At 42.2% G+C, this 27,926-nt stretch overlaps 1 protein-coding gene across 13 annotated transcripts in view; it reads right to left on the bottom strand.

Moving 5' to 3' along the window:
* Positions 1-2,439: 2,439 nt before the first annotated feature.
* LOC118109553 (pleckstrin homology domain-containing family A member 5) overlaps positions 2,440-27,926 on the bottom strand; it is a 91,476-nt gene continuing 65,989 nt past the window's right edge. For 2 of the 13 annotated variants that reach the window (XM_035156762.2, XM_035156773.2), the window contains 21 exons: positions 25,798-25,913; positions 23,475-23,981; positions 21,078-21,558; positions 20,385-20,468; positions 19,574-19,693; positions 18,559-18,612; positions 17,288-17,368; positions 14,269-14,331; positions 14,096-14,176; positions 12,887-13,036; positions 12,676-12,777; positions 11,762-11,920; positions 10,673-10,924; positions 10,046-10,166; positions 8,405-8,520; positions 6,594-6,803; positions 6,288-6,449; positions 5,652-5,785; positions 4,728-4,870; positions 4,374-4,473; positions 2,440-3,479 (listed from right to left, as the gene is read on the bottom strand). In XM_035156762.2, coding sequence (XP_035012653.1) covers positions 4,382-4,473; positions 4,728-4,870; positions 5,652-5,785; positions 6,288-6,449; positions 6,594-6,803; positions 8,405-8,520; positions 10,046-10,166; positions 10,673-10,924; positions 11,762-11,920; positions 12,676-12,777; positions 12,887-13,036; positions 14,096-14,176; positions 14,269-14,331; positions 17,288-17,368; positions 18,559-18,612; positions 19,574-19,693; positions 20,385-20,468; positions 21,078-21,558; positions 23,475-23,981; positions 25,798-25,913 — 3,228 coding nt within the window. In that variant the 3' untranslated portion in view covers positions 2,440-3,479; positions 4,374-4,381. Of the gene's footprint in view, positions 3,480-4,373; positions 4,474-4,727; positions 4,871-5,651; positions 5,786-6,287; positions 6,450-6,593; positions 6,804-8,404; positions 8,521-10,045; positions 10,167-10,672; positions 10,925-11,761; positions 11,921-12,675; positions 12,778-12,886; positions 13,037-14,095; positions 14,177-14,268; positions 14,332-17,287; positions 17,369-18,558; positions 18,613-19,573; positions 19,694-20,384; positions 20,469-21,077; positions 21,559-23,474; positions 23,982-25,797; positions 25,968-26,609; positions 27,903-27,926 lie in introns of those variants that run through there. The other 11 variants (XM_035156775.2, XM_035156765.2, XM_035156766.2 and 8 more) reach the window with 11 other exon arrangements.

Raw genomic sequence — 27,926 nt, forward strand, 5'->3', positions numbered from 1 at the left:
CGTTGGGATTTAAACTTCCCATGTGTTTCTTCTTCTGTGTTTTAAAAAGAGGAGTCAGTGTTTACTACAGGAGTCATCCTCAGGGATCCTTCTTCTTCTTCACGCTCTGTCACAAGCCACTGATCAATTATGAAGAGAGATCAAGTAAATTGATGTTTAGAACATATTTCTTCTTTAAAGGTTCAGTGTGTAAGATTTAGGTGAAAGGGATCTATTGTTAGAAACTGGATCTAAAATAATCCTAGTGATGTTTTCACTATTGTGTTTCATCTAAATTGTATAAATTGTTGTTTTCTTTACCCCAGAATGAGCTCTTTATATTTAAATACTTTATATTTACATCGGAAGTGGTTCCTCTCTACAGAGGCAGCCATATGTTTTACAGTAGCCCAAACTGGACAAAGTAAACCTTTTGAGTTTTTAGGACAACTGAAGGCTTCCACAGGTTCTCCTTCGTGTTTTGAAAGGGAGAGTGAGGTGAGGGGTATTCAGCTGCAACATGCAACTTCACCACTAGATGTCACTAAATTCTACAGTTTGTATGTGTTGCCTCCTGTTTTTGTTTTCGCTTGCTTTCTTCTGAAACACCAGATGATGTGACTCTGACGAATCATCAATGCTAAATCTGGGGTCAAAGGGTTGTTCGGGTGTTAAACCAGCCATCACACACCCTCACCATCAGTCCCCAGCTTGTAGCACTCCATAGATCCACAGCCATGTCGATGCTTCTTCTGCACTTGGATGATGTTCTCAGTGCCTCTCTTTCCTCGCAATCCTCGAATGACCTGGAAACTAAGATACTGATGTAGATCCTCTCTACATCACTGAGTTCCAACCTGCACGTGGTTTCAACAGTCAGACATTCAGATCAAACCTGGCCTGAGAGTCATCCTTGCAATGAGCTCCAGCACTTCAGCTGCCTCCGTCTGTCAACCTAGTTGCCCATTTGAGGCCCTGAGCTGCATCTGGGGGTGTCTGGGTATAAGCTTGACTCCAGCAATGCAGGTTCAATAGGCTTGGAAAGACAGAAACCTGTACTCGCTGGTTCTGACTTCCAAGGTGTTGCTCAGGTGATCTTGTGGGCAGTGAGAGTCCGCCTAGCTTCTGCCCATGTGGCTGCTACATGTCTCAGCTCCTTCCTCCCACTAGTTCTATAAAGTTCCACCTCTTTGACACCAGTGACTTTAAATCCTCTGTCAGGCCGGTGAAAGGGAGATGCAGCTTGTCCATAAAAGGTAATGCTGTTTAGGCTCTTTAGTAGACCCAGCCTCCTGTGAAGGAACAGACCCCCCACGATGGTCCTTCAAATATCAACAGAGGCCACATCAGCAGGATGTCATGCTGATAAATCCATTCCTTGATCATCCATGGAAGTCCTGACGCATCGACTACTGACAGCCACACTTTCAGCTCCATACAAGTCGATGGGAAGGCTGCAGCGTCTCTCAGGTTGGAGTGGAAGAACTTCTCCAGGAGATTCAAGACGAGTCGCTCAGACACATGGAACGTGTTGGACACATCCTCTTCCCTGCACTGTTAAACGTCAATGCATTAAATAGGCTTGAGGGTTACCAGGCTGTTAAGTGGTGTTGGTGCTCATCCACTGAGAGATGATGAGAGATCGTTTTAAATGGTCTCCTCATTTGTTAGGTAGAAACTATGATATACCATTTATATTCTAGGAAAGCCTGTAGTTAGTGTCTAGACCAAAATTGAGAATGAATATCGTATTAACATGTATTTCTTGACTCTGTAGCTAACTACAAAGTGTTTAACCCACTCTATCCACTACAAACATTTATTACTGCCTCAGGTATTTTTCATGACCTGACCACAAAAGTTGCTTTCTTTATATTTTTTCTCACTTAACTAATAACACAATTGGTTACAACTATGAACCCTTAAATAAAGGGAGCGTTATTAGCAAGTGGTTCCTGTTTTCTTTTCTATGCTCTCTTACTTGAGCTTGTTGGAGAAAACGTGGTAAAAGTTGCAGAATATGACACATGGTGCTGCAGCAAAATGACCACAAGAGGGAGCCACAGTCCTATTTTTACAGTGGCCATCATTCATACTAACACAGAACCTTCACATTAAATCACGTTTACCTCCTTTTATCAATGGGACGTTTAAGATGTCATCATTTCTAATGAAGCTGATCATTTAAACATTCAAGCATAAACATTTAAATATTAAAATCAAAATTCTAAAAAGGGCCTGAAGAGATTAATTAGAGATCTGTAGAGATTAAGGAAACTGTTTTCACAGGTGGCCTTAGCTCTCATTGTCCAACTTGTAAAGTCCTGACTGAGTGAATATCAACAACATAAGTTTTGACATTGAATGCTGCATTAGAGCTAGTGAACAGCACCAAGTGTAAAAGGCTTAAACATTACAACTGACTACACAGGTGGTAAAGAACACAGATGCAACCCCACGTTAAAAATGGCAACATTTATTTCACATGTTATAAAACAGATGGGATATGAACATTTTCAAATCAAATATAGTATGTAACCTCATGTTGGATACATTCTCCCATCCTGCTGTACCATGTACATTATATACACAGTAAACCTCTGATAATTACACTTTGTACACACACAAAAAAATCATCCTGGATCCACAAAACATATTTTTATTGCTTTTTACATGTGCTAATCTTTTTTTATTCTTCTTTTTCAAACCAAAATATCACAAAATAGAACCAAAATCAGATTGTTTTCTCCTCTCAGTTTAAATATCTCTCTCTCAAAAAAACAACAAAAAAAATAGTATAGAATGACTTAAGCCAGAACATTCACATAAGTGTCGGCAAAAATGCGAGAGGGATTGCAGAGGATCCCGTTATTAAATAATTACAACCTAGAAATAAGAAAAAATTACAAATAATCTTAGTCTGCAGCCATAACGTTGCTCCTCCTTTCATTACAATGGAAGGATCCACAGTTTGTCTCTTTATGTCTCGCATCCACATATGTTCTTGATAGTTAATGGATAAATATGAACGGTTGGCTGACGACCAATGTCTGAAAAACAAATTGAGTGGATATAAAAGACTTAAGTGAGCTAAAATGATCTGAACACATGAAAATTAGGCATTGCCAAAAACAGAACTCGGTCTATTAGCCTCATATACACACAGACATCGGCCCATATTCAAACAAGGACCTAATAAAACCATATAAATAATAAAATTAAACTTAAAAGCCTCGTAAAACAACTGAGAAGGAAGCTGCAACGTTAACGGTCTGAAGGTGATTTGCAGAGAAGTGTCACAGAGAAAGGTGTGGTGGGTGGCACAGGAGCTTGAGACGTCACAGTGAGCGTACAGAAGTCACAGGTGAAGACCGAGTGGAAAGTGTCACTCTCTGTGGGCCGTGGGCCTTGTGCTGATGTCCTTGGGTTTACAGGTTCATCTTTATACTTCCACTGCTGTTTCCTTCATGTGTAGGTTTTTACTGAAGCCAGAGCCTGTGCTGCAGTAGGAGAAGGTGAGAAAACAGTCAAATCATTCCATTCACTGTCCTTTTAAGGTTCATCAGCAGGCAACAACAAATACTGTGAGTAACTACACAGACTCAAAGAAATGTACAGGATGAGAACAAGTGGTGGCTACAGCTAAAGCTACAGCAAAAATTACATTGGCTGTTTTCGGACATGAACTCCGGATAACGTCCAGAGAATGGGGCCTAGACTTTCTCTGGACTTTGTCTGTCACATATGAAGAACGCAGCAGGACATTATCCGGGTCAGACACTTTCAAAAACTACAGGAAAATCTCTGGGACATTCAGCGGAGGTGTGATGCAGAATGGAGGAGGCAGGACATAACATATAAATTCACGTGGCTTCCTTTATCACTAAAAGCTCTCGAATCTCGTCGTCTTTCCAAGTTAATAACTTTGACGGAGTCTTCTATGTGTGATGCCTCTTTTTCACCCTCAGATATTGATATTCTCTTAGTTTTTTTCTGTTTTGTGTTTGTCGTGTGTTAGAAACTTCATCAACACGCCCACTCGCTCGTGGTGAATCCTCCGGACATTATCCTGCTGTATTCTCACATAGCTCACTTGGACATTTTCCAGATTGTCTACGAGTGGGCTGGCAGGAGAAACTCCAGAGATTGTCCGGCGCCTCTGACTTGGACATTTGCGTTCTCACATACAGCAACTCCAGATAATTTCAGGAGATTATCCGGAGTTCAGTGCAGATCTGAAAGCAGCTTTACAAACACATGACTAATTTCCTTTATTTGAATATAAATGTTCATGCATCCCTTCATGCTGATCCCCCCCTCCATAGACAACAAACAAAATAAATCCACTTTAGCATTGTGAGTATGGACAAAAACAGGTTGATGAAGGCCCTTACTGGTGCTACTACACACACATGAAGTGAGACCCATCAGCGAGCTGAGGGGGTGTGTTAGGAGACTGTGGAGGGGGTGGGGAAGAGGATGACAGGCTTTTCACTGCAAACAAAAACAGAGCAACATGATGAACACACAATGACACGCGCAAAAAAGAAATGACAAAAGCAAATTGTATGTGTAGCTAACAGCCAAAAACCACAATGAATCAGTGAAGTCAATGACATAAATGGAGAAACTGAGACAGCAATGATAAATGACCAAACACATGCACAGTGGAAGTAGATACATGTTGATTAAGCACAACATGAAGTAAGAACAAGCCCCCACCCCCACCATTCTCTGCAGAGACTTACCTGCTACCAGCTTGCTGCGTTTGGAGGCCTCAGCTGCCAGCTCGTACGAGATATTAATCATCTTCTCTTTCTCCTGTATGGTCACCTCCTCCTCATTCTCCTCCTCTGGGCTCAGACCCGTGCTCTGCAACACGTTATGCATACTACGAGCACGAGCACACACACACACACGCAAACATACCAAAAATAATTCAGTATACAAAAAAATATACAACTTTAATTCCAAACTTACTTCCAGACTAAACGTGTTTACCACTGGATAAACAAGCTATCTTTTTAAAATCAACTCAAGAGGGATGACATTTTGATTTAAATGCCACAGCAGCTGCAAGATGAGAGCGTGAACTACTCTGCACATCTGAGGCACTGATCTGCATGGAGAGAGCAGGCAGGCAGCACGGACGCTTGTGAAACAGCTATGATCATGATCTGCTGTGACCCCAAACTTCACAGAGCCTGATCAATAAAGATCAAGGGGGGGTGGGGGTGATGCTGATAACGATATTATGGGGTAAAAAATGTCCAAGCCTGAAAAATTGGCTGATACATATATAAAATGTTAGTTGAACCATTTTACCTTATCATAAAAAAAAGACACAAATACAACCAAATACAGTGGATTAAGAAAATAAACATTTTTTTAATGCAATATATAAACATAAGTGCAAATCATTCCTGCATTGTTTCTTTTGTAAAATGATTTTATATTTTAAAGTTATATATCCATTTTGATTCTATATATCCTAGTATATTATAGTAAATATAACCCTGAGATCTAGGAACATTTTATGCTAAAATCTGCAGCAAAGTATCACTGCTCACATGCACAGACAGCATCCTTATTGGATTTAAGAAATGCCAGCAGATCTTTCTTTGCTATCAAACTGTTACCAGTGGTGATGGATCACGATGATGTGTGTTTACCTGTTTTTTACTATAAGAGCTTTGATGCGGTCGACTTTCCTCTGCTTGTCAGCCTCCTGCTCGGGGCTCAGAGCCTCCTCAGGGTCCGACTCAATGTAACGTTCAGGAATCAGCACTTTATCAGGCACAGAAAGCTGATAACACACAACCAGAGAGCAAACACTTTATATAGCACACTTCATACGATGAATGGAAAACATTTCACTCTTAACAAAGGAAAAATACATTGCAGGATTAGAGTGTAAATAAAAACATTCAGAAATTAAACAGAAAATGATCCATAAGTGACATATGCTCATTATTATCATTGCAAAGAAGATTGTTCCACATTCTCCAAGAAAAAATCAACATTGGAACATAAACTGTCAGGAGTTCATTGACTTTTTAGACTTTTAAAGACACCATGGAAACCCTGTGTTAAGGAAACATAAGGCGTTATGGTAAGTGCCATATCATTTATTTACAGAATGAGCAGATCAAAAGCATAATAGTAATACCATTTAATTATGCCAATTCTTTGAATAATTCCAGATTGATTATTCCATACATCCCTTATACTCAATGTAAAATAATGTGCCTCTGCTAATCTTAGCCTTCTCAGCTGGATGAGTAAGACGGCCAGCTGCTGCGTCTTACCTCTCGGTCCAAATTAAAGTGGTCAGCCTGCGAGGCTTCTCTAAGACGTGCAATCTCCTCAGCGGGCGTCTCCTGCTCCCTCACCACCTCCTGCTCCCTGAGAGAGTCCTCCAGCGCCTGAATGTCAAAGCTCATCACCTCATCTCTGCGTCTCATCTGGGACTGGAAAAGACACGCAAGAAAAGCAAGACACAGATGCAGTGAGATTCAATCACGTGACAGGGTTCCAGGATTGAATTTAAACCTTTACTCCACTTCAGTGCTGAGTAAGTGTCTAAATAATGGCTGCGATAAGTCATCCAATACCTGCACGCCGCGGGTGCCTTTAGTAAACGAGTGACTGCGGGAGGGTGTGTTGTCCTGGCCGCTGCCCCGGATGTTGAGGCTTTTCTTCTTCTCCCTGAGGGCCCCCTGCTGATGGCGGCGGATCCTCTCCAGCTGCTCCTCCACACTCATCCTGGGCCGACCACTCTCCACAGCACACAGCTGCTGCTCCACTGCGCTGTGTGGACGCTCCTGTTCGCAAGGGTGGACAACAACAGACACGCAGGCATCAAAATAATGAAGCATCGTGATCAGTCAAGCAAAGCAAGGACACAAATTCCAACTGGCAAACAAGACAGAACTACAGTTGGTGTGTTCAACTGCAGCCCTTTTCCACTGGTGACAAAACCCACTAACATCTGGCTTTTGTCTGCAATGGGAATGGATACAATCGGCATTCGCTCCCGGTTCAAACATGAAGCACATAGGGGAGAAAACAGAAAAGAAAACCTTTTCCTGGTAATGTGAAACGAGTTAGTCGCCTTTTTAGCGGGTTTACCCACATTTAAGAAAAACCCACATACACCCACTAATTTTGGTGTAAAGTAGGTAGAACTAATAATCAAGCATCACTATCAGATACGCATCACTAGGACACAAATGCCAGCATCATAAGTTTTTACTAGGCAGAGCTGCAGTTGATGTGTGGAACTAAATGGAATCATCATCCGGTTGGGTCACTTCTCATAACGCAGCCCTCGCACTGAATACTAAGTATTCTTGAAAAAAATGTCTTAACTTGCCCGAGCAGAATAATCCCATTGTCTCAACCCACTGGAAAAACCGTTTGCCCCTTTAAACAGTCATGATTGACATAATGACCACAATAATGATGGCGAAGTGGCTCTTTAATGTTCACTCTCTTAGAACCAAAGTGAGCGAACGCATATGGAGACCACCTGACTACTTTGCACGCTCCTGCTGGCACACATGGGTGCACTCAGAGACGCTGGGGGCCTGTTAATGCCTGAGTGGGAGAGAGAGAGAGGCCGGTGATCATGGCTGATGTTGTGAAGTGAACTAAGGAGAAGTTGTTCACTCTCAGGTTTGTGCCACAGCTGAGGGGCCGGCTGAACTGGATTCAGTCCAGAGACCGAGGACGCAGACTTCCCCTCTCCAGATTGTTCAAGAGGCTCAGATCCAAAAGGCCCATGCTGAACTCTACAGGCCTATGACACACTCTTATAACCACAGACTGCACTCTAGGTCCTCTAGGGAAAACTGTGTGAGCATGTGTGTGCTGCTGACGCTTCACACATGTTCATTTATACTCCATGTCCATCTTTTTTCCAACTCAGACACACTAAAAACAGGACACACCCAACAGTGTGGTGCACTAATGACATGGTTTCTATATTTAAGCTGATAGCCGTTTGAGGCTGGAAACTGTCTAAACCCAGCTCGGCATCTATTTTACGACAGCGTGGGTTTGAGAGCACGAGTCACACCCTGGCCACGTTACGAGCGGCCTTTTCTGCACATGTTTGCTTCAAGCACAAGCTAAATAACAAGGACAGACAAATAAAGAGGTTTACGAAAATTAAGTTGTTGTCAGTTCAAGATAAGAAAAGGAAATAGAATTTGTTAAACATTAATATTTGTAGTGTTACTGCAGAGAAACCAAAATGTCTGGTTCGCCACAAGATGCAGCCCTTTTTACATTTCAGAGCTTATTCCAGACAATATCTGACACCATGTGTTAACCCAAAAGGTTAAAAAAGGCCAAATCTATTTACAGGTATTGTTAGAAATCACATCACCTCCAGAGAAAAAAAAAAGGTCCACGGACTCACCATCCTGGGGTCAGGCTTCCTGCTCTTCCTTAGCGTAACATACGAGGCGATGGAGGACGACTCAGTCACTGGAGATTTGGTTCTGGGTGGGACGATGCCAACTGGGTAGGACATTCCTAGGAACACGTTCAATGGCAGAGCTCTTGCTTTAAATTTATACTGTTGCGTGAGATGCATTAGTTTGCACAATACTAAAATACAGGATGTACATGTTGGAACAGAAAACTCTTCATAGATACTTATTCATGCTAGCACATAATTATTTGTCATTATCCTTTACTGACAGCTGGCTTAGAAAAGCATTACACGGGTTCAACAGTAAAAGTAATTTACAGACTAACACATAGATGAATACAATTTAAACTAAATCATATAAAGCACTGGACTCAAGAGATTTTACCAGAGCATTAAAAACTTTATTTTTTTCAAAGTAAGGTGAATTATTCCAAGCAATAGTTGTCAAAGAGCTTTCTTTCTTGATTTAGTCTTTCAGACTTAACAACAAATCGCAAAATGCCCATCGAACGAAGATTACGACTTCTATAATTCCAGTTTAAAAGAGAAACTCAATAAGGGGGTAATTTAGCCCAGAATGGTTGTTTAAATGATAAGTGTTATAATAAGCTTGTTATCACCTACTGGAGTTTTCGCATCCATTGGATTATTAATATTTTTCCATCTGTAGGATTAAACCTATGTATCTGTGAGACCCTGAAGTTTAACCCTGAACCATGTCATCATGCTCACTCCACTGATAATTACAGAATTCCCAGCAGAATTTGCAGGCAGCATCAGCTTATTGTTACCATTGATTGCTGAGGCTACAGTGTAATGATTCAACCTCACAACACCTGAATTATGCCTTGCCAGCCGTTTTCACCTAATGTCGACCAATTTGCTCTGCAAGTAAATCGAATCCATCTTGTCACAGAGAAAGTATCGTGCCATTAAATCTAAATAAAGTAATAACTCAGTGATCCTGGCTCTTACACACATTTCAACCCAATAAAACTGAGCAGTTTGGGGATTTATGTAGTGTCACCATGTACCCATGGTAACAGCTGGACACTGGCTGACATGAAAGATCAAATGTGATACACTGATCTAAGGTCAGTCTGACCATGTATTTGTTTTTTGGGTCAAAGTGATAACAGTGCTCTAAACTGGTTTAACAGGTTTTACTGCATGTCAGTTTGCCACCGAATATGGTTTCTTGCTGCCAGCATAAGTGGTGCTGGTAGGTATTATGAGATGCTAGCTAGTTATCATGTAAACTTTGGGAGAAGGAAAAAAGGGATGGAATCTGCTTCTTACATAAAGTTTTTTTTTTTTTTCAGTCGTTGCGGTCCTCACACAGTTATTGCTTCGGTGCGGCCCAGCTAAGTCTAGCTAGCTATCGTTAGCATACACCAGCAAAGGACAAACTTTGTTTTAATCTATTCCACCATCTGAGATCAATTACAGCAAGAGACACAGCATCTTGAAAAATGTCCGCACTTGGACACAGATATCACACAACAATCCAACAGAAACAGTTGATTTTTTCGGTGTATGATTTATAATTTACTGGGAATCACAAGAAAACACATAGTTATGAGAAAGTGGCATCATGTTGCCTGTTCTTATTTTATTCTTACGTACCTTTGTTTCCGGGATGTTCTCTGTCAGACGGATGTTCCGATCTGTCCTCTCCATTACTCTCATCCACTTCAGCTACTGTGGTGAGCTCGGGTTCACTCTTATACAGCCTGTAGTCTGGACCCTGCAGAGGAACATCAGAAAGATTAAACAGTGCTGATGTAGTGAGGGAGAGTTTGGTTGTGGTGACAGTGGTAAAGACAGGGCAATGTTAAAATCAAAAATAAAACACAGCTTGAAGAAAAAAAAAAGGCTTACGTAGTGAGAGTTTGAACCACTGTTTTACAGACAAATAAATAAAAGTAAGCAGCAAACATTCAAACTCAGACGTGGCTTAATTTGCAAACATGGACAGGACACAAGTAGAGCAGCTACGTTTATTCACAGAAACAGAAAATGAAGCAGCACAATTCAATTAAAACAAGGAAACAAAAACAAACAAGGCTTCATTCATCTAACTGAAAAAATAAACATGAGGGAAATATGGCATCAGGTGAAAAAAACAGATGATCCAACCAAAAACAATTGAGACAACATGGAATGTCCATCAAAATGAAGGTGAAAACCATCACAGCGAGCAATGGCGTGCGATGACAAAGATGAAGGCGGGGTCAATGCAAGCGCGCTTACACTGTGCGTGCCATTCTTGTGACTGGCCTTCCTCTCCTCCGCCCTGTGGAGTGTTGAAGGGCGAACACCAGCGGGAGAGGGCACGGGGGGCACTGGGGGGGGGTTGGGCTCGTAGGACTGGGGTAGAGGTGGCCGTGGGGGTGCCGAGTCCTCCTCCTGGGGATTATACATGGCATGACTGGACAAGAAGGAAGGTGACACATGGCGCCGCCACGCACGCTCAGGGCGACCACCATCTGGTACCGGGTTACTCTGGCCCACAGGACGGGTAAAGCAGCTGATTAGCCAGAGAGAGGGCTCCACATGCTGCTCGAGCATGACGGACACATCCACTCTAATAATACCAGTGACTCACAGTGCTCATGAGCAGAGCTGGCATTTTGAGCCCCCGGCTTATGATCATCATCAAATACACGACTGGAAGAGATGTGGGTGAATTATATCAGACATGAATGTCCGCACGATGGGGTCCAGTCTTTCTCTGGAGATTTCCTTTCACAAATGAACAATGCAGCAGGAGGTTCTCCAGGTCAGACGCTTTTTAACAACAGGAAAATGTCTAGAGCGTTCAGGTGAGGGGTGGCCCAGTATGCAGAAAAATAGTCTATACATTCCACTGAGGAAATCTCATGCTTTTGTTTGGAATCTAATTGTTTTTCCAAGTTGACATCTTCGTTTGAGTCTTCTACATGTATGACACATTTCATCACGAGATATTTGTATTCTTTTCTCTCTCAGTTTTGCGTTGTCACATGTTAGAAACATCATCAACGCACCCATTTTCTTGTGGAGAATCCTCCGGAGAATCTCCTGCTGGGTTCTCACATGGGCTCACTCTGACGTTCTATAGAGTTCTTACTAGGGGCACGACTCAGAAGAACGTCCGCAAAACAACTGACTCAGATATTTTCGTTCTCACATAAAGCCCCTTTGCCTGAAATTATCTGGAGGGGCTGAAAGCAGCTTTAATGTGTTGTTTAAAATGTAATTGCTTGGAAGATTTTTTTAAAATCCTCACATTTAATGAGTTGGACCCAGGAAATTAACATTTTGTTTGATAAATGACTTTCTCAGTCAGTTGTGCCTCACCTCGTTTAGGTGCTTACTGAAGTTGTTCTTGGGCCCATAGAAGCCCATCCCATCAGCAGCATCTCTCTGAGCTCTGTGTTTATTGAGGGCCTCCATCACATCTTGAATCCTCCACAGCTCTTTCTGGATGTGGACGTGCTGCTGGCTGGGAGGCTCCGTCTGAAAAAACACACAGAGACGTTCACAAATCACCAAACATTACCTGGAGATTCACCTCAAGTTTATAATCAAGTAAGATTATTATGCAGAAGATAGAGTGTGGAATAGTGAGAGGGGAGATCATGTGTCTGCTAAGGTGTGCAGTCAGTGCAGACACTGATCTGTTCTAGCTCCTGCAAGAGCTTTGTGAGAAATATTACCCTCAGAACGGGATCAGCAAAGTGGAGTGATGAGAAGAGGGTTAAAGATAGACTGGAGAAAGAAGGGAGAACAGAGGAGCAAGAGAAACTGACACTTAATTATCTCCTCCTTACTGATGATAGGGTTTCTCAGAGTGTGAAAGGCACTTAAGAAGACAACTGACAGCTTCCCTGCTGGTCCTCTGACCTCTCTAATCTGAGCGAGCCTCTGCTCCGGCTCGACCAGGAATAAGTGTTAGCTGGGTTTTCTCTGTGTTTACATGATGAAGGACGAGATAAAAGAAAGATTTAATTAAGAACTGCTCTTAATTCTCTGTATTCCCCTCATCCACACCCAGCTAAGGACACAGGTGCACACACTTTTTCCCTAAAGTCAAGAAAAGTGTAGACAAAAAAAAGCTGTTCAAGGGAAGCTGCCACACTTCTAGCTTTCTTTGAAGCACTGAGGAAAACAAGTTATTCCACCAAAGCCTGACTATATGCCATGCCAGTGTTAGACAGCCCAAGTGGTGAAACAACGAAGTAGTGCAGCCTCCTTCTCCAGAGTGATCCTACCTGAGGGCTTCCCAGTGCTTCTAACTGCTCCAGCAGGTTGTTCTTAGCCAGAGTCACATCTCCCTCCAGCTGGTCGTACTCCCTCCACGAGCGCTCCAACTCCTGGTTTGGGAGAGATACGATGGGAGAGATACGATGACAATGTTAGTCATAATAGCACTCCTGCAGAAAGAGGATGTGTTTGTGTGTGGGAATGGGTTGTATGACTCACAGCAGTGATTCTGGACAGCTCTCTGCAGGTGCTGAGCAGGCCGCTCTGCAGTAAGTCTCGCTGCTGGATGATGCTCTGCATGGCAACAGAGTTATCGCAGCCCATCTCGATCTCCTGGCTGGCGGACAGCAGCGCCGTCTCAAGGGTGTGCTGAAGTAACACACAACATACCAAATACACACATAACCTTTCAGATCAGTTAACTTTAGCAAACATTATCAGATGATTATTATTATTTCAGCCTGTGGCAGGGATTCCAACACTTTTATGTTTACCTCGTTTTTGGCTCACATATCTCTTCCAGAAAGAAAGAAAAAGCCTGGCTGCATATTACTTTTATCTTAACGAAGCGATTGTTTAATTTATAAAAAATATCAAAACTAATGACCATCTCAGCCCATAAGCCCTTTTATGAGCCAATAGTATAGTTTTCATTTGCTTCTTTCGTCTTGTCAACAGTCTAAACATTCAGATATTTAATCTCTAACAACATGAAACATAACAAATGAGCTAGAAAACAATGTTTATATATTCATTCAACAAAATAAAACATGTTGAATGAACTCTCAAGTAACTGCATAAGTGACTCCAATGTTAAGCTACATTATGCATTACATTATTGTTGAGTTTAGTAGTCAGATTTTTGGCAGCTAATGCTGATATGAGGGATGATAGATGATGTATCGGCTGATAGATATACAGACAAAGGAGTGTTATTGAGGCGTGATGTTTACAGTTTTACTATAAATAACTATTTATATAAGAAAAACACAACCACATAAATATAAATTGACCCAAGAAAAATAGACATTTTTTAGGTCAACTGTAAACACATTTTTTGCATTGTTTATTCTGTAAAATAAAGGTTTTCGTATCTACGCATTTTAGCAAACATATACAGTGTTACAGATATGTCTGTGAAAGGCTCATATTTGGCTGACTGTTATTGGCCAACCGATACATGAGTCGGGCTCTATTCAGTCCAACAAAAACAACACAACCCTGTAAATCAGAAATTACTCAGGATGGAGACAGTTAAGGTTTTCTCTCTTTCTCACATGAAATGAACTCAGGCTATTCTTAGTACTCAACCACTGTAAACTGTGTATTCTGTTTGGTTTATTCTTTGTCCAGTTGGCCCCACACCACACCACACCCCTGTAAACAGTGCGAGATTGTGAAGAAGACAGATGTGCTGTGTTTAGTCACCTTCTCTCTGTACAGCTGCTGAAGTTTTTCCTCGTGTGTCCCCACCATTTTATCCTGCTCACACAGCAGGCTCAGTTTGCTCTAAAAGAGAAAACGGCAAAGAGTTGGGACTGACTGTGAGCAGCTGAACGGAGCATCGTGCCGTGTGTCGCATCACGTCACACTGGACTTACATCAATGTCCATTTCTCCTGGCATGAACGTGTAGGCGTGTTCTCTGTAGTCGTCTTGACCCAGCTGTGGAGAAACACAGGACGTCAGAAAGAGATGACAAATGTGCAAATGCAAAAAAAGTGGAGATCTAATGCAGTGTCACGACGAGGCTCTCTCTCTCTCTCTCTGAGCCTCAGAATTAGTCCCTGAGTAAAGACTTTCATTTCAGACCATCTAAGTTAGCAAACCAACAACAGGGAGAGCAGCCAGTCTACACAGTCTCTCCCCTGATGATGCTGGTGCCTCATGTTACATCAGCCTCACTGGTTTGTCTCCATCAGCACAAAGTGGTGGGTTTTTTTGTGTTTTGGAAATGCGATGGGATGGCGGCATGTAAAACGATATTACCTACTAATGTCTGGAGTCAGCGCATAAACTGTATCCAACAACTGTGTTTTATCCAGTACATGCTCTGCAGCTAATTGCTCCAAGTACTCGGTCAGGCTGCTTTGAGTCCAAGTGCAACATCAATTCAAGAATAAAAACTAACGACAGAGCATGTTGGGATGTTTAAACACTCATAATGCTTACAACTATTATAAACAGGAATTTAGTATTAATCCAAGCGGAAATATACTCATCAAAATACAGGAAGTCTCACTATGATGCAAATATAAGACTGCACTTCAGTTAATACTGTATGTTTATACTATTAATATGCCTAAACGAAAGTAGTATAAAGTTACAGCAAACAAAAAGACAATCTCTACTTTTTCTTGTTTTAATGTAAATAATCTTATTTTGAAAACCAAAAAAATAAACAAGCAGAGTAAATGTTTTTAACTGCATTGGATCCCATGTTTGCAAGTAATGTATTCATCACATAATACTTCATCATTCACAGTCTTCTAAAAGTACACAAGTGCAGTCAATAGTATCAGGACAGTGACATGTTTCTGTGTTGTTTTGGGTTTGTTCACTCACTGGATATGAAATTAAATAATGACTTTACTGGTATAGCACCAACGTTTAGGTTTAATTTACATTTTTGACCAATTAAAAGGTCGGCATGCATTTTAATTAAACAATCATCACATCCGAATTATACAGACATCAGCAGATATCTTCCTCTGTGATGCTCTGCCAGAAGTGAACTGAGCTGGAGCATCTTTTCTTCTTGCTCGTTTTGGCCTTTAGTGCGTTCTTCAGCTCATTAAACATGTGATCATATCATAAATCAGATCACATTTCTGTTTCCCTCAAGAAAAAAATGGTTGCTTTGCTTGTCGAGTATGTTTAGGTGCATTACTCTGCGATTTAAATGGAATTATTCAATTTAAAATCCAACATGCTGGCCAACAGAGTCAAAACAACTACAAACATCTCACTGTCAAAAATACTTTCAGACTCCACCCTCACACCTGCACTCTGTCACACACACGTTCTTCTAACACCTTGTTCCTCAGTTAAACCACAGAACACAGTTAAAGCAGGTGGGACCTCAGAACCACATTGCATTCCACACAGAACATGCAGATACTTCCACAGCTCCGAGGGCTTCGCTGTGATGTTGTGTGGACTACGTGTGACATGAGGAGGAGGAAGAGGGAGACAGTTTTCCAGCAGCTGAACAGGTGGGAATGCAGCTGTTGCTGGGCTGGAATGCCGGACAACAGGGTGAAGGTGGGTGGGAGCGGTCTTCAGCGGCACTTTTAAACTTCAAAAGTGGCAAAGTGATGTCACAGCCATCGTCACAAACAACAAGCCGGCTCTCTTTTTCTTTCCATCAGCAGAATGAAAGAGAGGGTGAAGAGGACGGAATGAAGAAGACAGGTAAAAAGGGAGGAGAAAGTTTATTTTGAAAACATTTGTCTTCATCTTCAGCAGTGGCCCCCTGACTTAATTAGGTCTTATTTGGTATAAAGTCTAGTCACTGGCTCAAGTATGTCCAGTCTGACATCCGCTAACAACAGGGTTTGTTGAAAAGAGCAGACCGCAAGAGAACTTCAAACAGGATATGGAGTTACACATCTGTTTCAGAAACATGAATATCAATTAACAAAATGTTCTACTTAAATTAAACCATAAAAGCAGGGGCAGATCCAGGGGCAGGGCCGTGGCTGAAATCTTTTTGGCCCTTGAAGTGCCCCTGTCCTGTCAGTAGTCATTTTGAATGTGCTTGAACAAGGAACAATTATCAAAATATTAAATAAATATTCAATGATATGCGACTTTTGCTCAAAGCTGTAGAGCTAACAACAAACAAGGACTGACTTTAATGTGCACCTTACTGAACAAGGAATTTTACACTGATGTTGGACATATAATTGTATGTATTATACATACAATTATATGTCCCCCCCCCCCGTGCAAATTGTGGCCCCTTTACGGCCCCTGATTTAGAAAAATCCTGCAGACAAACCATCCCTGGCAGGTTTTAAGTTGGGTGTTTATTTCCTCACAAATAGATTCAGTGTTTGGTAAGGAACTGAAGAGACAAGTCTGGCAATGCAGAATTATCTTCAGCTAATTAGAAACCTCCTGCCAAGACCAGGTGGCTGATGAGAGAGAAGACATTCTGCAAATGCTTATGAAAAATCACACTCTGACCTTCACTGTTTGGGGCGCTAGACAAAACTAGATGAATAACAAGTACAGGACTTTGAAATCTAAATGCTAAGTGTGTGACCACAGCTTTAACTTCTGATTCAGGTTAGTCCGACAGCAGGCTGAATACTTTCTAAACACATCACAACATCTAAACAGTATTCAGCCAAACCTGAGAGTGAGGAGGGGATTCAACTGAACAGTGAAGCAAACAAGTCATGCCCATACTTGGCATGTCTTTTCGTAATAAGAGAGGAACAGTCAAAAAGCAATGGATGAGGGGGTGCTGGCAAAACACACAATACAGGGGAGACCGGTCTCAAGATGCCACGGGGACTCGGACATTGAAGGAGGAGCATTGCACAACAGACCAAAAAGGGACAACAGCGACCGGTGAGGATGAGGCGGCGCAGAGTCTATGAGCTGGCCTTACTTGCTGGTAAAGTTGAGGCCTCGGGGCAGAGTTCTCAATCAGAGAGTGAGTCATGACGATTAAAGGGTCATTTTCCTTCATCTTGTCCAGTGTGGAGAGGAGCGATACAGCAAGTGTCAGTTTATAGCAGTCATTCACTTCAGAGACAACACACCCACAATGTTGAGACAACCCTCACTCGTTCAAGCTCTCTCTCATTAAGCAGACTCAAACACCAACGTGTGCATCCACCATGAACAGGGATGGATACGGCAAGAGAGGCAATAAGAAATCCTCAAACCGGCATCAACACATTGTCGAGCAAAACTCCAAGAGGCTTACTTATTAATGGAAGCACTTTCCACTTCTATGTTTTTTTTCTTTCTTATCCTTATTTAAGAGCATGGTCTTTTAATTTGAGAGCAGGACTTATTGATTTTGTGTTCTCACACCTAAAAAGCCCAGGTTTGTGCTCAAACCATGCGCTTGCACTCATATTTTGTTGCTTGGACAGATTTCCTGCGCTCCAGCTTCAGCGCTTCTCAAAGCGCATAAGAACAAAATCCAAGAGCAGACATTCCAAGTGTGCACAGAAGCAACTTGACTAACAGGAAGCGCAGGAAATCTGTCCAACCAACAAAAAAATAACAGTTTCAGCACAAGCATAGCAAATCCAAGCCCAAACAGATTAGAGTGCAAGCACGGGGTTTTGAGTGAAAGCAGTACAAAATCTGAACGTGAAATCAACGAGTCCTGCTCTCAAACTGAAAGACCAGGCTCTAGAATAAAATTAGGGAAATAAAACACGCAGTTCATGTATTATATTGCTGAAAATATCGAATGTACTACATGTAGCAAAAATACATATATCTTAATCAGTGCACAAATCTGGGGTCAGCTCCTTTCATAACGTGTAGTGTGTTTTTGTGTGTTCAAAAAGAGCACTTTCGTAATTACTCAAATTCTCAAAGAAAAGATTATAGTTTAAAAAAAAACTATTTGCAGGCACTGAAGCTTGTCCACATGCCCCTACTACACAGAATAGTTAGTAAAGCTGACAGCGAGTGCAGGGTGTGTATTCAGATGAACTTATGAATTAAATGGCCCATCTAGAGACAGGAGCTCCAAACTAGCATAGGCCAAAATGCTTGGTAATGAAACACTGCTCCATAGTTATCTCTATATAACAACAATGTTTATTATATTAGTCTTATTTTAACAATAGCAAAGCATTATATGAGTTCAGTTCATGTCAAGAGGAGACAGGGCCATGCATTCATGCATTACCCCACCTGATTGTCCAAAAACATGAGGTTCCTTTGGAGGTGGTGAGAGAGTATGTCATTCTAGCATCAGCAGCAAAGAAGAGAGAAGAAAAAAGGCAACAGGAGAGTAAGACAAAAGAAGTGAAATTCAGTTTTTCTTTCTTACACATTCTCTCACACACACACACGCACAAAGATTAACACACACAGGCATGTCCTGTACAGTGTACCCAAAGATAACCAGGAAGAAAGGAGGGTAGGACCAGTCATGGTGGAAAAATTAGGTTAGGTACCAGATGCACTATATAAAGGAACTATAATGATCAAATGGCCATGTACTGTCTTGAACTAGTGCAGGCAAATTGCTCCTACATTAGGTAAGGCATTCATATTTTTAGCAAAACTGGTACATGAAGATTAGATTAATAGTAAAACATTAGTTGGCAAAAGCCGAAGTCATTACTGACCCGTATCACACAATCTCAACCATTCTCCACCTCACGCCTGCTTGACCTAAATCAGTGACAGTCAAATCTGTCGTCTCACAGGAGACTTAAAATGCAAAAATCCTGAATTAACATTAACGTTTGCCAGTGGTCTTAACCTCCTTAGCCTCTGGCTCTTTTAAGCTCGCCAGTGGCTTTAAGCTTCATTTCCGGGTAACATCTGTCTGGACTCTTCATGGCAGAAAAAATGGCTCAATCAGCTGCTTGCCCTAATGGGACTATGTCATAAATTTGTAACAAGTTGGATCTTAAGTTTTTTAAAACTAAGTCTTTTTTGTCTCGAGACATTTCACACATTTTGGAAAAAGCTGATTTCTAAAGTAGCTGATCCCCAAATATGCTGAGAGGGCAATTCGAGCCAAAGTCTATGATTTACGGAGAAAATGCCCACTTTAGTGCTTTTCCCCTTAAGTCAGCCATGTGTTAAGACAAAAAAAAAATACTCCGGATCAAGATGGATAATGGTCGTGGGTAAAGATGGCATACACACCACACGATTACACACACGCCTGCGGAGGCATCTCTTGGGGCCTGACCTTTGGGTTGTCACCATCCATGTTTAGCTGCATAAGCTGTGCTACAGTGTGCTCCCGGATACTGTTTAGCTCTGCCTGCTGCCGCCGCAGCTTTATCAGCAGCAGAGTCAGTTCCTCAGGCTGCGAGGGAGGGAGGGAGGGACATACAGCCACAGTGGAACAGGGATACACCGCAGGGGGGGGGCGGGAGAGGAAAGGAGAGAACACACCAGGACAGGAGATTTTAGAGGCGTCAGGCACCCGACAGGTGAAGAGTTTATATCCAGGTAGTGAGTGTTCATGCAGCTCAGGACCACAAGATTATCCAGGGTGCTATCACTGTCAGCAGCAGGCAGATTCTACAGGTCCACTCAAGACAGGAAAGTTTAGCATTTATTACACAATCACAGTTCACAGTTTCCCAGCTCTGTGAGGACACAGCACCGTGTACGGCTTTGAAATAAATTCCTGATCTGACTTAAGTCTCCACTGATGTGAAGAGAGTCTAAGGAGCTCCTGAAGTGAACGCACGCTAAATCCTACCACTTGGAACATACATTCAATTTCTGCCTAAATCTACGTCCAAAGATTCTGTCTCTGTCTTGGAGGGAAATGAGAGACAGAAAGAGGAACAGGCAGGTAATGTTATGAAAATAGCCTTGTTTCCCTACCTGTGTGAGTGTGTGTGTGTGTTTGTGCGTGTGTATAGAGCAACCGAGGCGTGAAATTACTGGGTGGTGCATTTTACAGAAATTCATGCACGTTTCTTCACTGACTCAGCCTTTGAAGACAGTGAAGGACACAGGAGGGGACAACTCAGACGAGGACTTACTGTTTTGCCTTGCAGAGTCTGGGCAGTGATATTCTGGACTGGGATCCCTGCGGGCATGGACCTCCTGTCAGGTGGGTAACCATACTGCAGGACACAGTCACACACAAACAAGCATGACTGTCAGTTACACCATGGACTGGATTCACCCAAACACAAATATTTTGTACAGAGTGGCATTTTAGCAATTTCAGTCCCAAGATTGTGGTGGTGCAATTTGTTTAGTATGTTATAGGAGTCATTTACTTTCTTATTCATGCACATGTTATCATACATTTTGTGTTCCTGAGTGCAAGCCAAGTTTTCCACCTGGGATAATAAATGACTGAATACATCCATCTCAGATTTCTGTCACCACAAATATTACATTTTTTTTGTTGCTGCGCAATACACTGAAAACATTGTGAAGCTAGTAAATGGACCTTGGGTCTATCTCTCCTTGTTGTATCCGAAACATTCATATTTAAAAACATAACGCTCTTTACGCACATGATCTGGTGCCTGGACAATCAAAGGTACATGTGTAATTACTTAGAAGGGAGATTTCTTCAGAAGTAGCTTCAACGTAAACAGTTATAATCATATTCTAGCAACCATTGTGAAAAGAGATCTTGCTTCTGATTTTTATGACATATTTTGTGGGAAATGTTCTTTTGTTTTGTTGTCACCTCTTGGCGTTTGTTTGCCTGAACTGACCTTGTTGAGCTGCGGCCTATGACGTCTGTCGATGCTCATGTCTCGTCTATAAACGGGGGAGGAGACCTCAGAATGACCGCTGTTCATGTTGTAGGATCGCATCGGGGAGTAGCCACCGTACATGGACAGCGAGCCGTGGGAGGGTGAGGGGGGAATGGAGTGGCTCGGTGCGACGTGGTCCGACAGGTTGATCATGGTCTTGGGACTGGCCATGTTGCCGTAGAGCCCCGGCGGCCTGGTGTACGCCTGCCTCTGCTGCCACTCGTACAACTGCCACATGGTATCGTCGCGCATGGAGCGGCGCTTGTCGGCCGGCATGGAACCCAAGACCTGCTCGTACAGCGACGGCGACATGCTGCAGATGCTGTCCCGCTGTGCCATGCTATTCCTGGGCATGCTGCGGTAGCCATCTCCATAATGAGGCATGTAGGGGACCCGGTGGCTTGGCATGTTTCTAGGCAGAGTCTGGTACGACGTGATGCTGGGGAGAAAGAACCGATCACCATCATCAATAGGCAGTTGAACTGATTTCATTGACCTGTAGCTGATTTGTCCGCCCCTGTGTTACCACCAGTAAACCCCCTATATTCTCTGTCTGAGTGTCATTGTTGTTCTTAGTGTTCTCATGCTGTCTTGTGTTCTTCCTTGTGCTGTCTCCTCGTGTTTGACCCTTACAAGTATTATTGGATCATGGATCTTTGTCTGTTCCTTACATGTAATGATTTACCTGATTCTGACTTTGTGTATGACCTATGAGTAAAGACTTCACTTCTTAAACTACACCTTCATCTTCTATGTGTTCAGTGCACACAAATAAGAGACTTCCCTTCCCTTTAATCCGACATTATAATACACCATTTATGATATCTTTATCCACATCTCGACAATTTCATCCAATATCAGCAATAATTCACATGTCGGTTCACATCTTATTTATCTCTTTATTCAATGTGTAATTTCATTCAGTCGTGTGCACCATCATAATGTCTGTTTGTATTATGTTCATCTATTTATTATTTTATTTATCAAGTTTTTACTTAAGATTTAAGACTTAAGAAGTTGTTGTACCCTCATCTTTTTATATTACAGTCCCTGATCTTGATCTCAAATGGCTGCCAGTGTCACATGTAGTTGCGAAGCATCACCAGTCTAGATTCAAATTGGATTCACATCCTCTGCTCTGGATGTGTCTGAATAGCACAACATGACATCAATCAAGTTGACCACAGTATGATTTAACAGTTGGTTACAGAGTGAATATTTTTAGTTTCTGTGTGTTTCCAGTAGATAGAGAGAACCAAGGAAAAGCTCCACTTCCACAGAATGTTCAAAGTCAGAGCTCTGCTTTTTAAAACCCAGTAGCATTTAAGAAAAAAAGGCTTGTGGCTGACGAACAGAGACTGAGGAAGAATGGGAAGCGTCAAGGTCTAGTCATTCTCAAGGTCTTACTCAAAGCAGGTGTGTGCCCATTTTTTCAAATTAATGTACTCAGGGTGTGATTGGGCGAAAAAAGAGGCAAGGCTTTGTCAAACATGAGCACAAGCAGGGCGAGCAGATGGCGAGACAGGCAGACGGACAGGCAGACGGACAGGCAGACGGACACGGTGAGAGTTTAATCAGGACCAATTAAAACTGGGACTCTCACTGCATGGTCAGAGGAAGACAGTTATTCTGGCTCTGCTTGGCCATTCTTCACCCCCTAGTTCTACTTAAGCCGTTTTCAGACATGATCTACGGAGGATCGTGTAGATCCGGACTTTCTCCAGACGTTGCCTTTAACAGATGAACAGCAGCAGCAGGATTCAGGTGCGGGGTGGTGCAGCAGGTAGAGGCTGGATGTAACCTACTGATTCTGTTCCAGAGACCTCATGTTTTTGTTTATAGCACATTAACACCACAAACTCTCTTGACATCTTAGTTTTTTAAACCTGAGATATTTGTTATTTTTGTAGTTATTTTTTCATTTCTCTCAGATCTCCTGCTCTGTTTTCTCACGTCTCTGGACTTCCGCGGACTTTATACGAGGGGGCCAGACGGAGAAAATCAACAGAAACTCTCGAGTGTTAAAGTGATTATATCGTGGTGAGGAGAGTGTGAATGCCCTGGTTTTTAAACAACACAGCTTTAAAAAGCAATGGGACTGAGGAGCTTTGGAAAATCAGTGTCAGTCGAAAGAACTGTATGTGTGCGCTTGAGGAGAATCCCTCTTGTCTGAATCAGCAGTTAAGCCAAGTTCCCCTTCTTATTGAAGTAGGACAACATCAGCCTCATGTGCAATAACCTAAAAACAGTGTGTGCTGGGTTTTTTTTTTCTCCTTTCCTGACACACATTAATGAGGTCACACAATGAAATAACTGAAACAGTAATATTTAATTTTGCCACATAATCAAACCAACCTCCTGGTGTCGTCGTCCTGGCTGCGCACCCTTTGTGTGCGAACCCACTGCTCCAGCTGCTGCATAGAGCTGGTACGACTCAGGTTGCGGTCCGGCTCATAGTTGGGACTCCGCTGAGGAGGGACTCTGGTTCCATCAGCTGGAAACTGGTCACCAGATCCGTTAACCTGCGGGCTTTGATGGGGCCCATCCATCTCCGTTGGGGTCTGTGGCGAGGCAATGTTGGCTTTGATAGCCGCTGCCTGGGCGGGCTGCAGTTTGATGCTGTTGATCTTGGTGAGGGGACGCTCGCGCTCCGCCCCCTCCTTATGGAAGCCGTAGCGCTCCGCATCTCGCTGCTTCCTCTCTTCTTCTGCCGCGTCTGGGGTGACTGACAAAGTGCACTCGAGGTCGACCTCTCGGTTGCGTTCGTTGTTCTGGATTTCGGGCTGTGTGAGCGGTGGCCTGTGGTTGGCCACGTGGTTGATCTCTTGAGGGCCGCACTGCTCCACTTTTAGTCTGTCCAACCTGTAAAAGACAAAAGAGAAAGTCTGAGTACGGTGAGAGGAATAATCTCAAACGCAGTAAGATCCAAAAGCAAGATGAGATTGCCTTGGCAGTGATGGGAGGATGATAACTATATTAGATAAAAATTGGCAGCTGGGATATTCTTGTGCCACATCCCCAGTTAGAGACACGATATTGAGTATGGGTAAAACATACTGTGCAGACCTAAGGCCCTACCTTTTTAAACCCGTACAATGATCTGAAATTAAAATAAAAGTGCCACGGAAAAAGGTTGGTGGTGCACAATGTCTCTTCCAGCTGCCAGGGGAGGTCGAGCGTGTAAAAGGAAATCGGATATCCCCCAATAAAACACTGCCTCTGTGGGCACGTCTCAGAGGTGGTGCTCTGGCCCCAGTAATCCATTTGCAGCTCTCCTCTACCTCCTCTCTAGAAGACCCACCTACAACTCTGTTGTCATTAGGGAGGTCTCAAGTGGTAATAGACACCATGACTCCTTGGCATCAGAAGGACTCAAGGTCACAACTTCAAAGTTCTTCAAATTCCCCCTCAGCAGCACGGCTCACTGGGTTAGCAATAAGAGGGCAGCGGGAAAGGCATTCCTTCACAGTTTCCACTTGTATCCTCTTTTTAAATAGCCACACTATTCACATAATGACTTCTGCAGCCTTCTGTGGCTCCACCAGCCCAGTAGAGAAACACATTTAACCCTATGAGAGTCTCAAACTCATACTTTTGATTTTAGAAAGACTTAACCCTTTAAGTCCGAGAAGAATTAGGTTTTAGGTTAATGTAACTGACTTTTTCCCCTCTCTTTATTCAAGAAGGTGGTGTTTCAGTTTGAAAGGAAGACTTATTGAGTTCACATTCAGATTTTGCACATAAACATGCACACATACCATTTTGTACTTTCACTCAAAACCCTGCGCTCACACTCAGATGTGAACCAAAGAATCCAAGCACAGAAGAAAAAAGACTGAACAGCAAAAGAAAGAATCTAAAAAAGCAGCGGAGAAATCTTAGAGCAAACTTTTCAAGTGTAAACTGAAGCACTCTTTTTTAATAAAGAAAGGAAAAACCCCAATAACTACTCACCAGCTTAAAATATGTGGTAATAGTGCAGAGACTACAAGATGCAAAACAAATATAGGAATCCTTAACTATATATATATATATATATAACAATGCCGTTACCATAAATAGTCCTGAAACAGCATCACATCAAACAATGCTATTTAGTGGATTTCAGGCACTGCCGCTCTGTGTAATTACAGAGCACTTTACCATTACGCCTCTGCTCGGCCATGTAAAAAGAGGGCATTAGACCGGCACGCTGCCAAATGACAGACACGTAACACTGTTTTAAAAAAGGAAAGGAAATAACCCAATCCTGATGAGGCAGTGATCCCGATCCACCGGTGCAGCTGTTCACAACAAAACACATGCACCATGTGTCACACGCATGTCTACCATACACATGGCATTCTTATGTATGTTACACTAACGTAGTAAAAATAGTTACATGATATGAAAGAAAAGCCACAGCTTCTTCAGCAAAGCCACAGACCAGAAATGCCAAAAGTGGGCGTTGAATTGACTCCAGAGAACTTAAAAGGCTTAACAGGGGGATTTAAAAGCACTTGTTTTGCAGAACAAATGCTAAAAAAGAAAATCAGGATGAAGAAATAAACCAAGGAAGTCTTTAGTGCTTGTTTTGAGAACTCAAAAACCCTTTTTCTCAGCGAAACATCCCATTGTAATCTCCCAATCTGCCTGTCTCTACAAATGCCTATACTGTACTAGTGACACAGTTACTAACCTTATGACCGGCTCTGAATGCACAAGTGCAGCATCCGTCATTACTTGCATCCAAGACTCCATTTCCTTGGCTGTGTCTGTGCAAAAATAGTATGTCCTCATGTTGGGATGTGTTGCCTGTTGTGACAAATAGACGGGACCGGGGAGAGGAACAGTGACAGAAAATGTAACCTGAAAGAGAGAAGACAAAAAAAAATCAAGTCAACTTTAACTTTGACTGGTAAATGTAGGTTAAATAAGAATAATTTAGAGCTGTTGAGACACTTTGTGGGAAAAATAAAATCTCTATAAACCGATTCTGTATGTGAAGATGCAGAATCTGTAGGCAAGGGACACGATTTTGAGAACAGAAGCTTTCTGGTTTAAATTTCTTGTTTGACCAATCATGTTTGAGCAGGGTTTGGTCGCATGCACAGTACATGTGGCGATCAAAGGAGGCAAAGCACATTGATCAAAATGCATCGGCTATAGACTTTTTAATTCATCTACATTCATTTGCTGTGGACCTAGAACACCTCCAAAAAGTATCTCTCTTTGTGTTTTGTGAGGAGAAACTTGGAAATCTGCTGTCTACACAGAAAGCCCCAGATTTGTTGTCAGACGACAGCTGATGGGCTGCGAGATTGAGAAAATAATGACGTCGATTTCGGGTCATATTTCTTCACAAATAACAGTGGAAAAAAATCTGGTTAGTGAAATGCTCCTGGCTGTGGTCATCTGCACTATACTCATAAATCAAACTGTGTGTCACCTGAGTTTCATGCATACCATTAGATTAGGGCAGTAAATCTGCCGCAGTACTGTAGGACTTACCATGCAGTCGGTTGTATGGCAGACACATTGTTCCATTGTTGCTCTTCCCTCACAGCGTACAAAGCAATTTATTGTTTAAGGCAAAGACAGAAAGAGAAAAACAGAATGTTTAGTGCAACAACCTCAATATCCTGTTTACAAATGTCTGAAAACAATAAAAGTAATGTCATCGCTCCAGTTATGACAGAATAATGAGACCTTCTAATGACATGGGGCCTTTTGAGGACATGAACAAGAGACAGGGAAAGTTAAGAATGAAAAATACTCAGTTACATCGCTGTGAACTTAGAGAGTTTGGGCCCTGTTCTACCTCGACTCTCCTTCGGCCTGAGTCAAAGCTGGAAAGAGTGGGTTGTGTGGTTTGAGAGACCATGAGCAGACTTCTGGGCGTCTGGTTTTTGGCTGCACTTGGCAGGACAACTCTGTTGTCTCTCAGGGTTTACGAGGGATCCACAGTCAAATACTCTACAAGCCACTGAGATCCCAGAAAATATGCCTGTCGCCCTGGACCTTAGGTTTTCTGAGGCAACTGAGTATTGTAGTGCAATAGTAGTCGAATATGACTTATTTGCTTTCTAAGCCTCACAGCAGATCTAGAAAAAACCCTCTCATGCTGTCTAGCAATACTTCTAGTTGCTGCCATCAGGTCAATGCTATAAAGTCCCACTGGCTCAGAAAACATCTACAAAAATAGTTCATTACCTCCCCCTAGTAGGTCATGTTTTCATTTTCGTTTGTTTGTCTGTCAGCAGGATTACTCAAAAACTGCACCACTGATTTCCATGAGATTTGTGGAGGGGTGGGGCATGAACCAAGGAAAAACCCAATACATTTTCGATTGGATATGGATAAACAGGCAGATCCAACATTTTCATTGAGTTAGGTGCAGATCTAGTGATTGTAAACGTAGTTTCAAAATGGGACTGTTGGGCCTTAGTGGAGAAATGCACTATACTGAGTACCTAACCGGTTTTAAATACATATATGCATACATATTTTAACTGGTGAGCCTCATCAAAGGAACATTTAAGTTATGTTCTGGTTTTGACAGATAATAAGGTTAAGTTAAATTGAGCAATTCATGTTTCAAATATATTTTCAAACAAGAAACTAAAGAAAAGTAAGAAAACATTGTGAAAATATACAGTGCAACCACCACAGTCAAATCATCTTTCTAACCTCATAAGCTCTTATCATTTCATTTGATTGACCTTTCAGTTTTCTAAAAACTAAAGCCATGCTTCACATTTCTAGGCTCTACATGTACTATAAATATAAAACAAAATGTGGAGTATTACAGAGTTTGACAGGACTGGA

Source organism: Hippoglossus stenolepis, chromosome 5, assembly GCF_022539355.2.
Source record: "Hippoglossus stenolepis isolate QCI-W04-F060 chromosome 5, HSTE1.2, whole genome shotgun sequence".
Classification (NCBI taxonomy): domain Eukaryota; kingdom Metazoa; phylum Chordata; class Actinopteri; order Pleuronectiformes; family Pleuronectidae; genus Hippoglossus; species Hippoglossus stenolepis.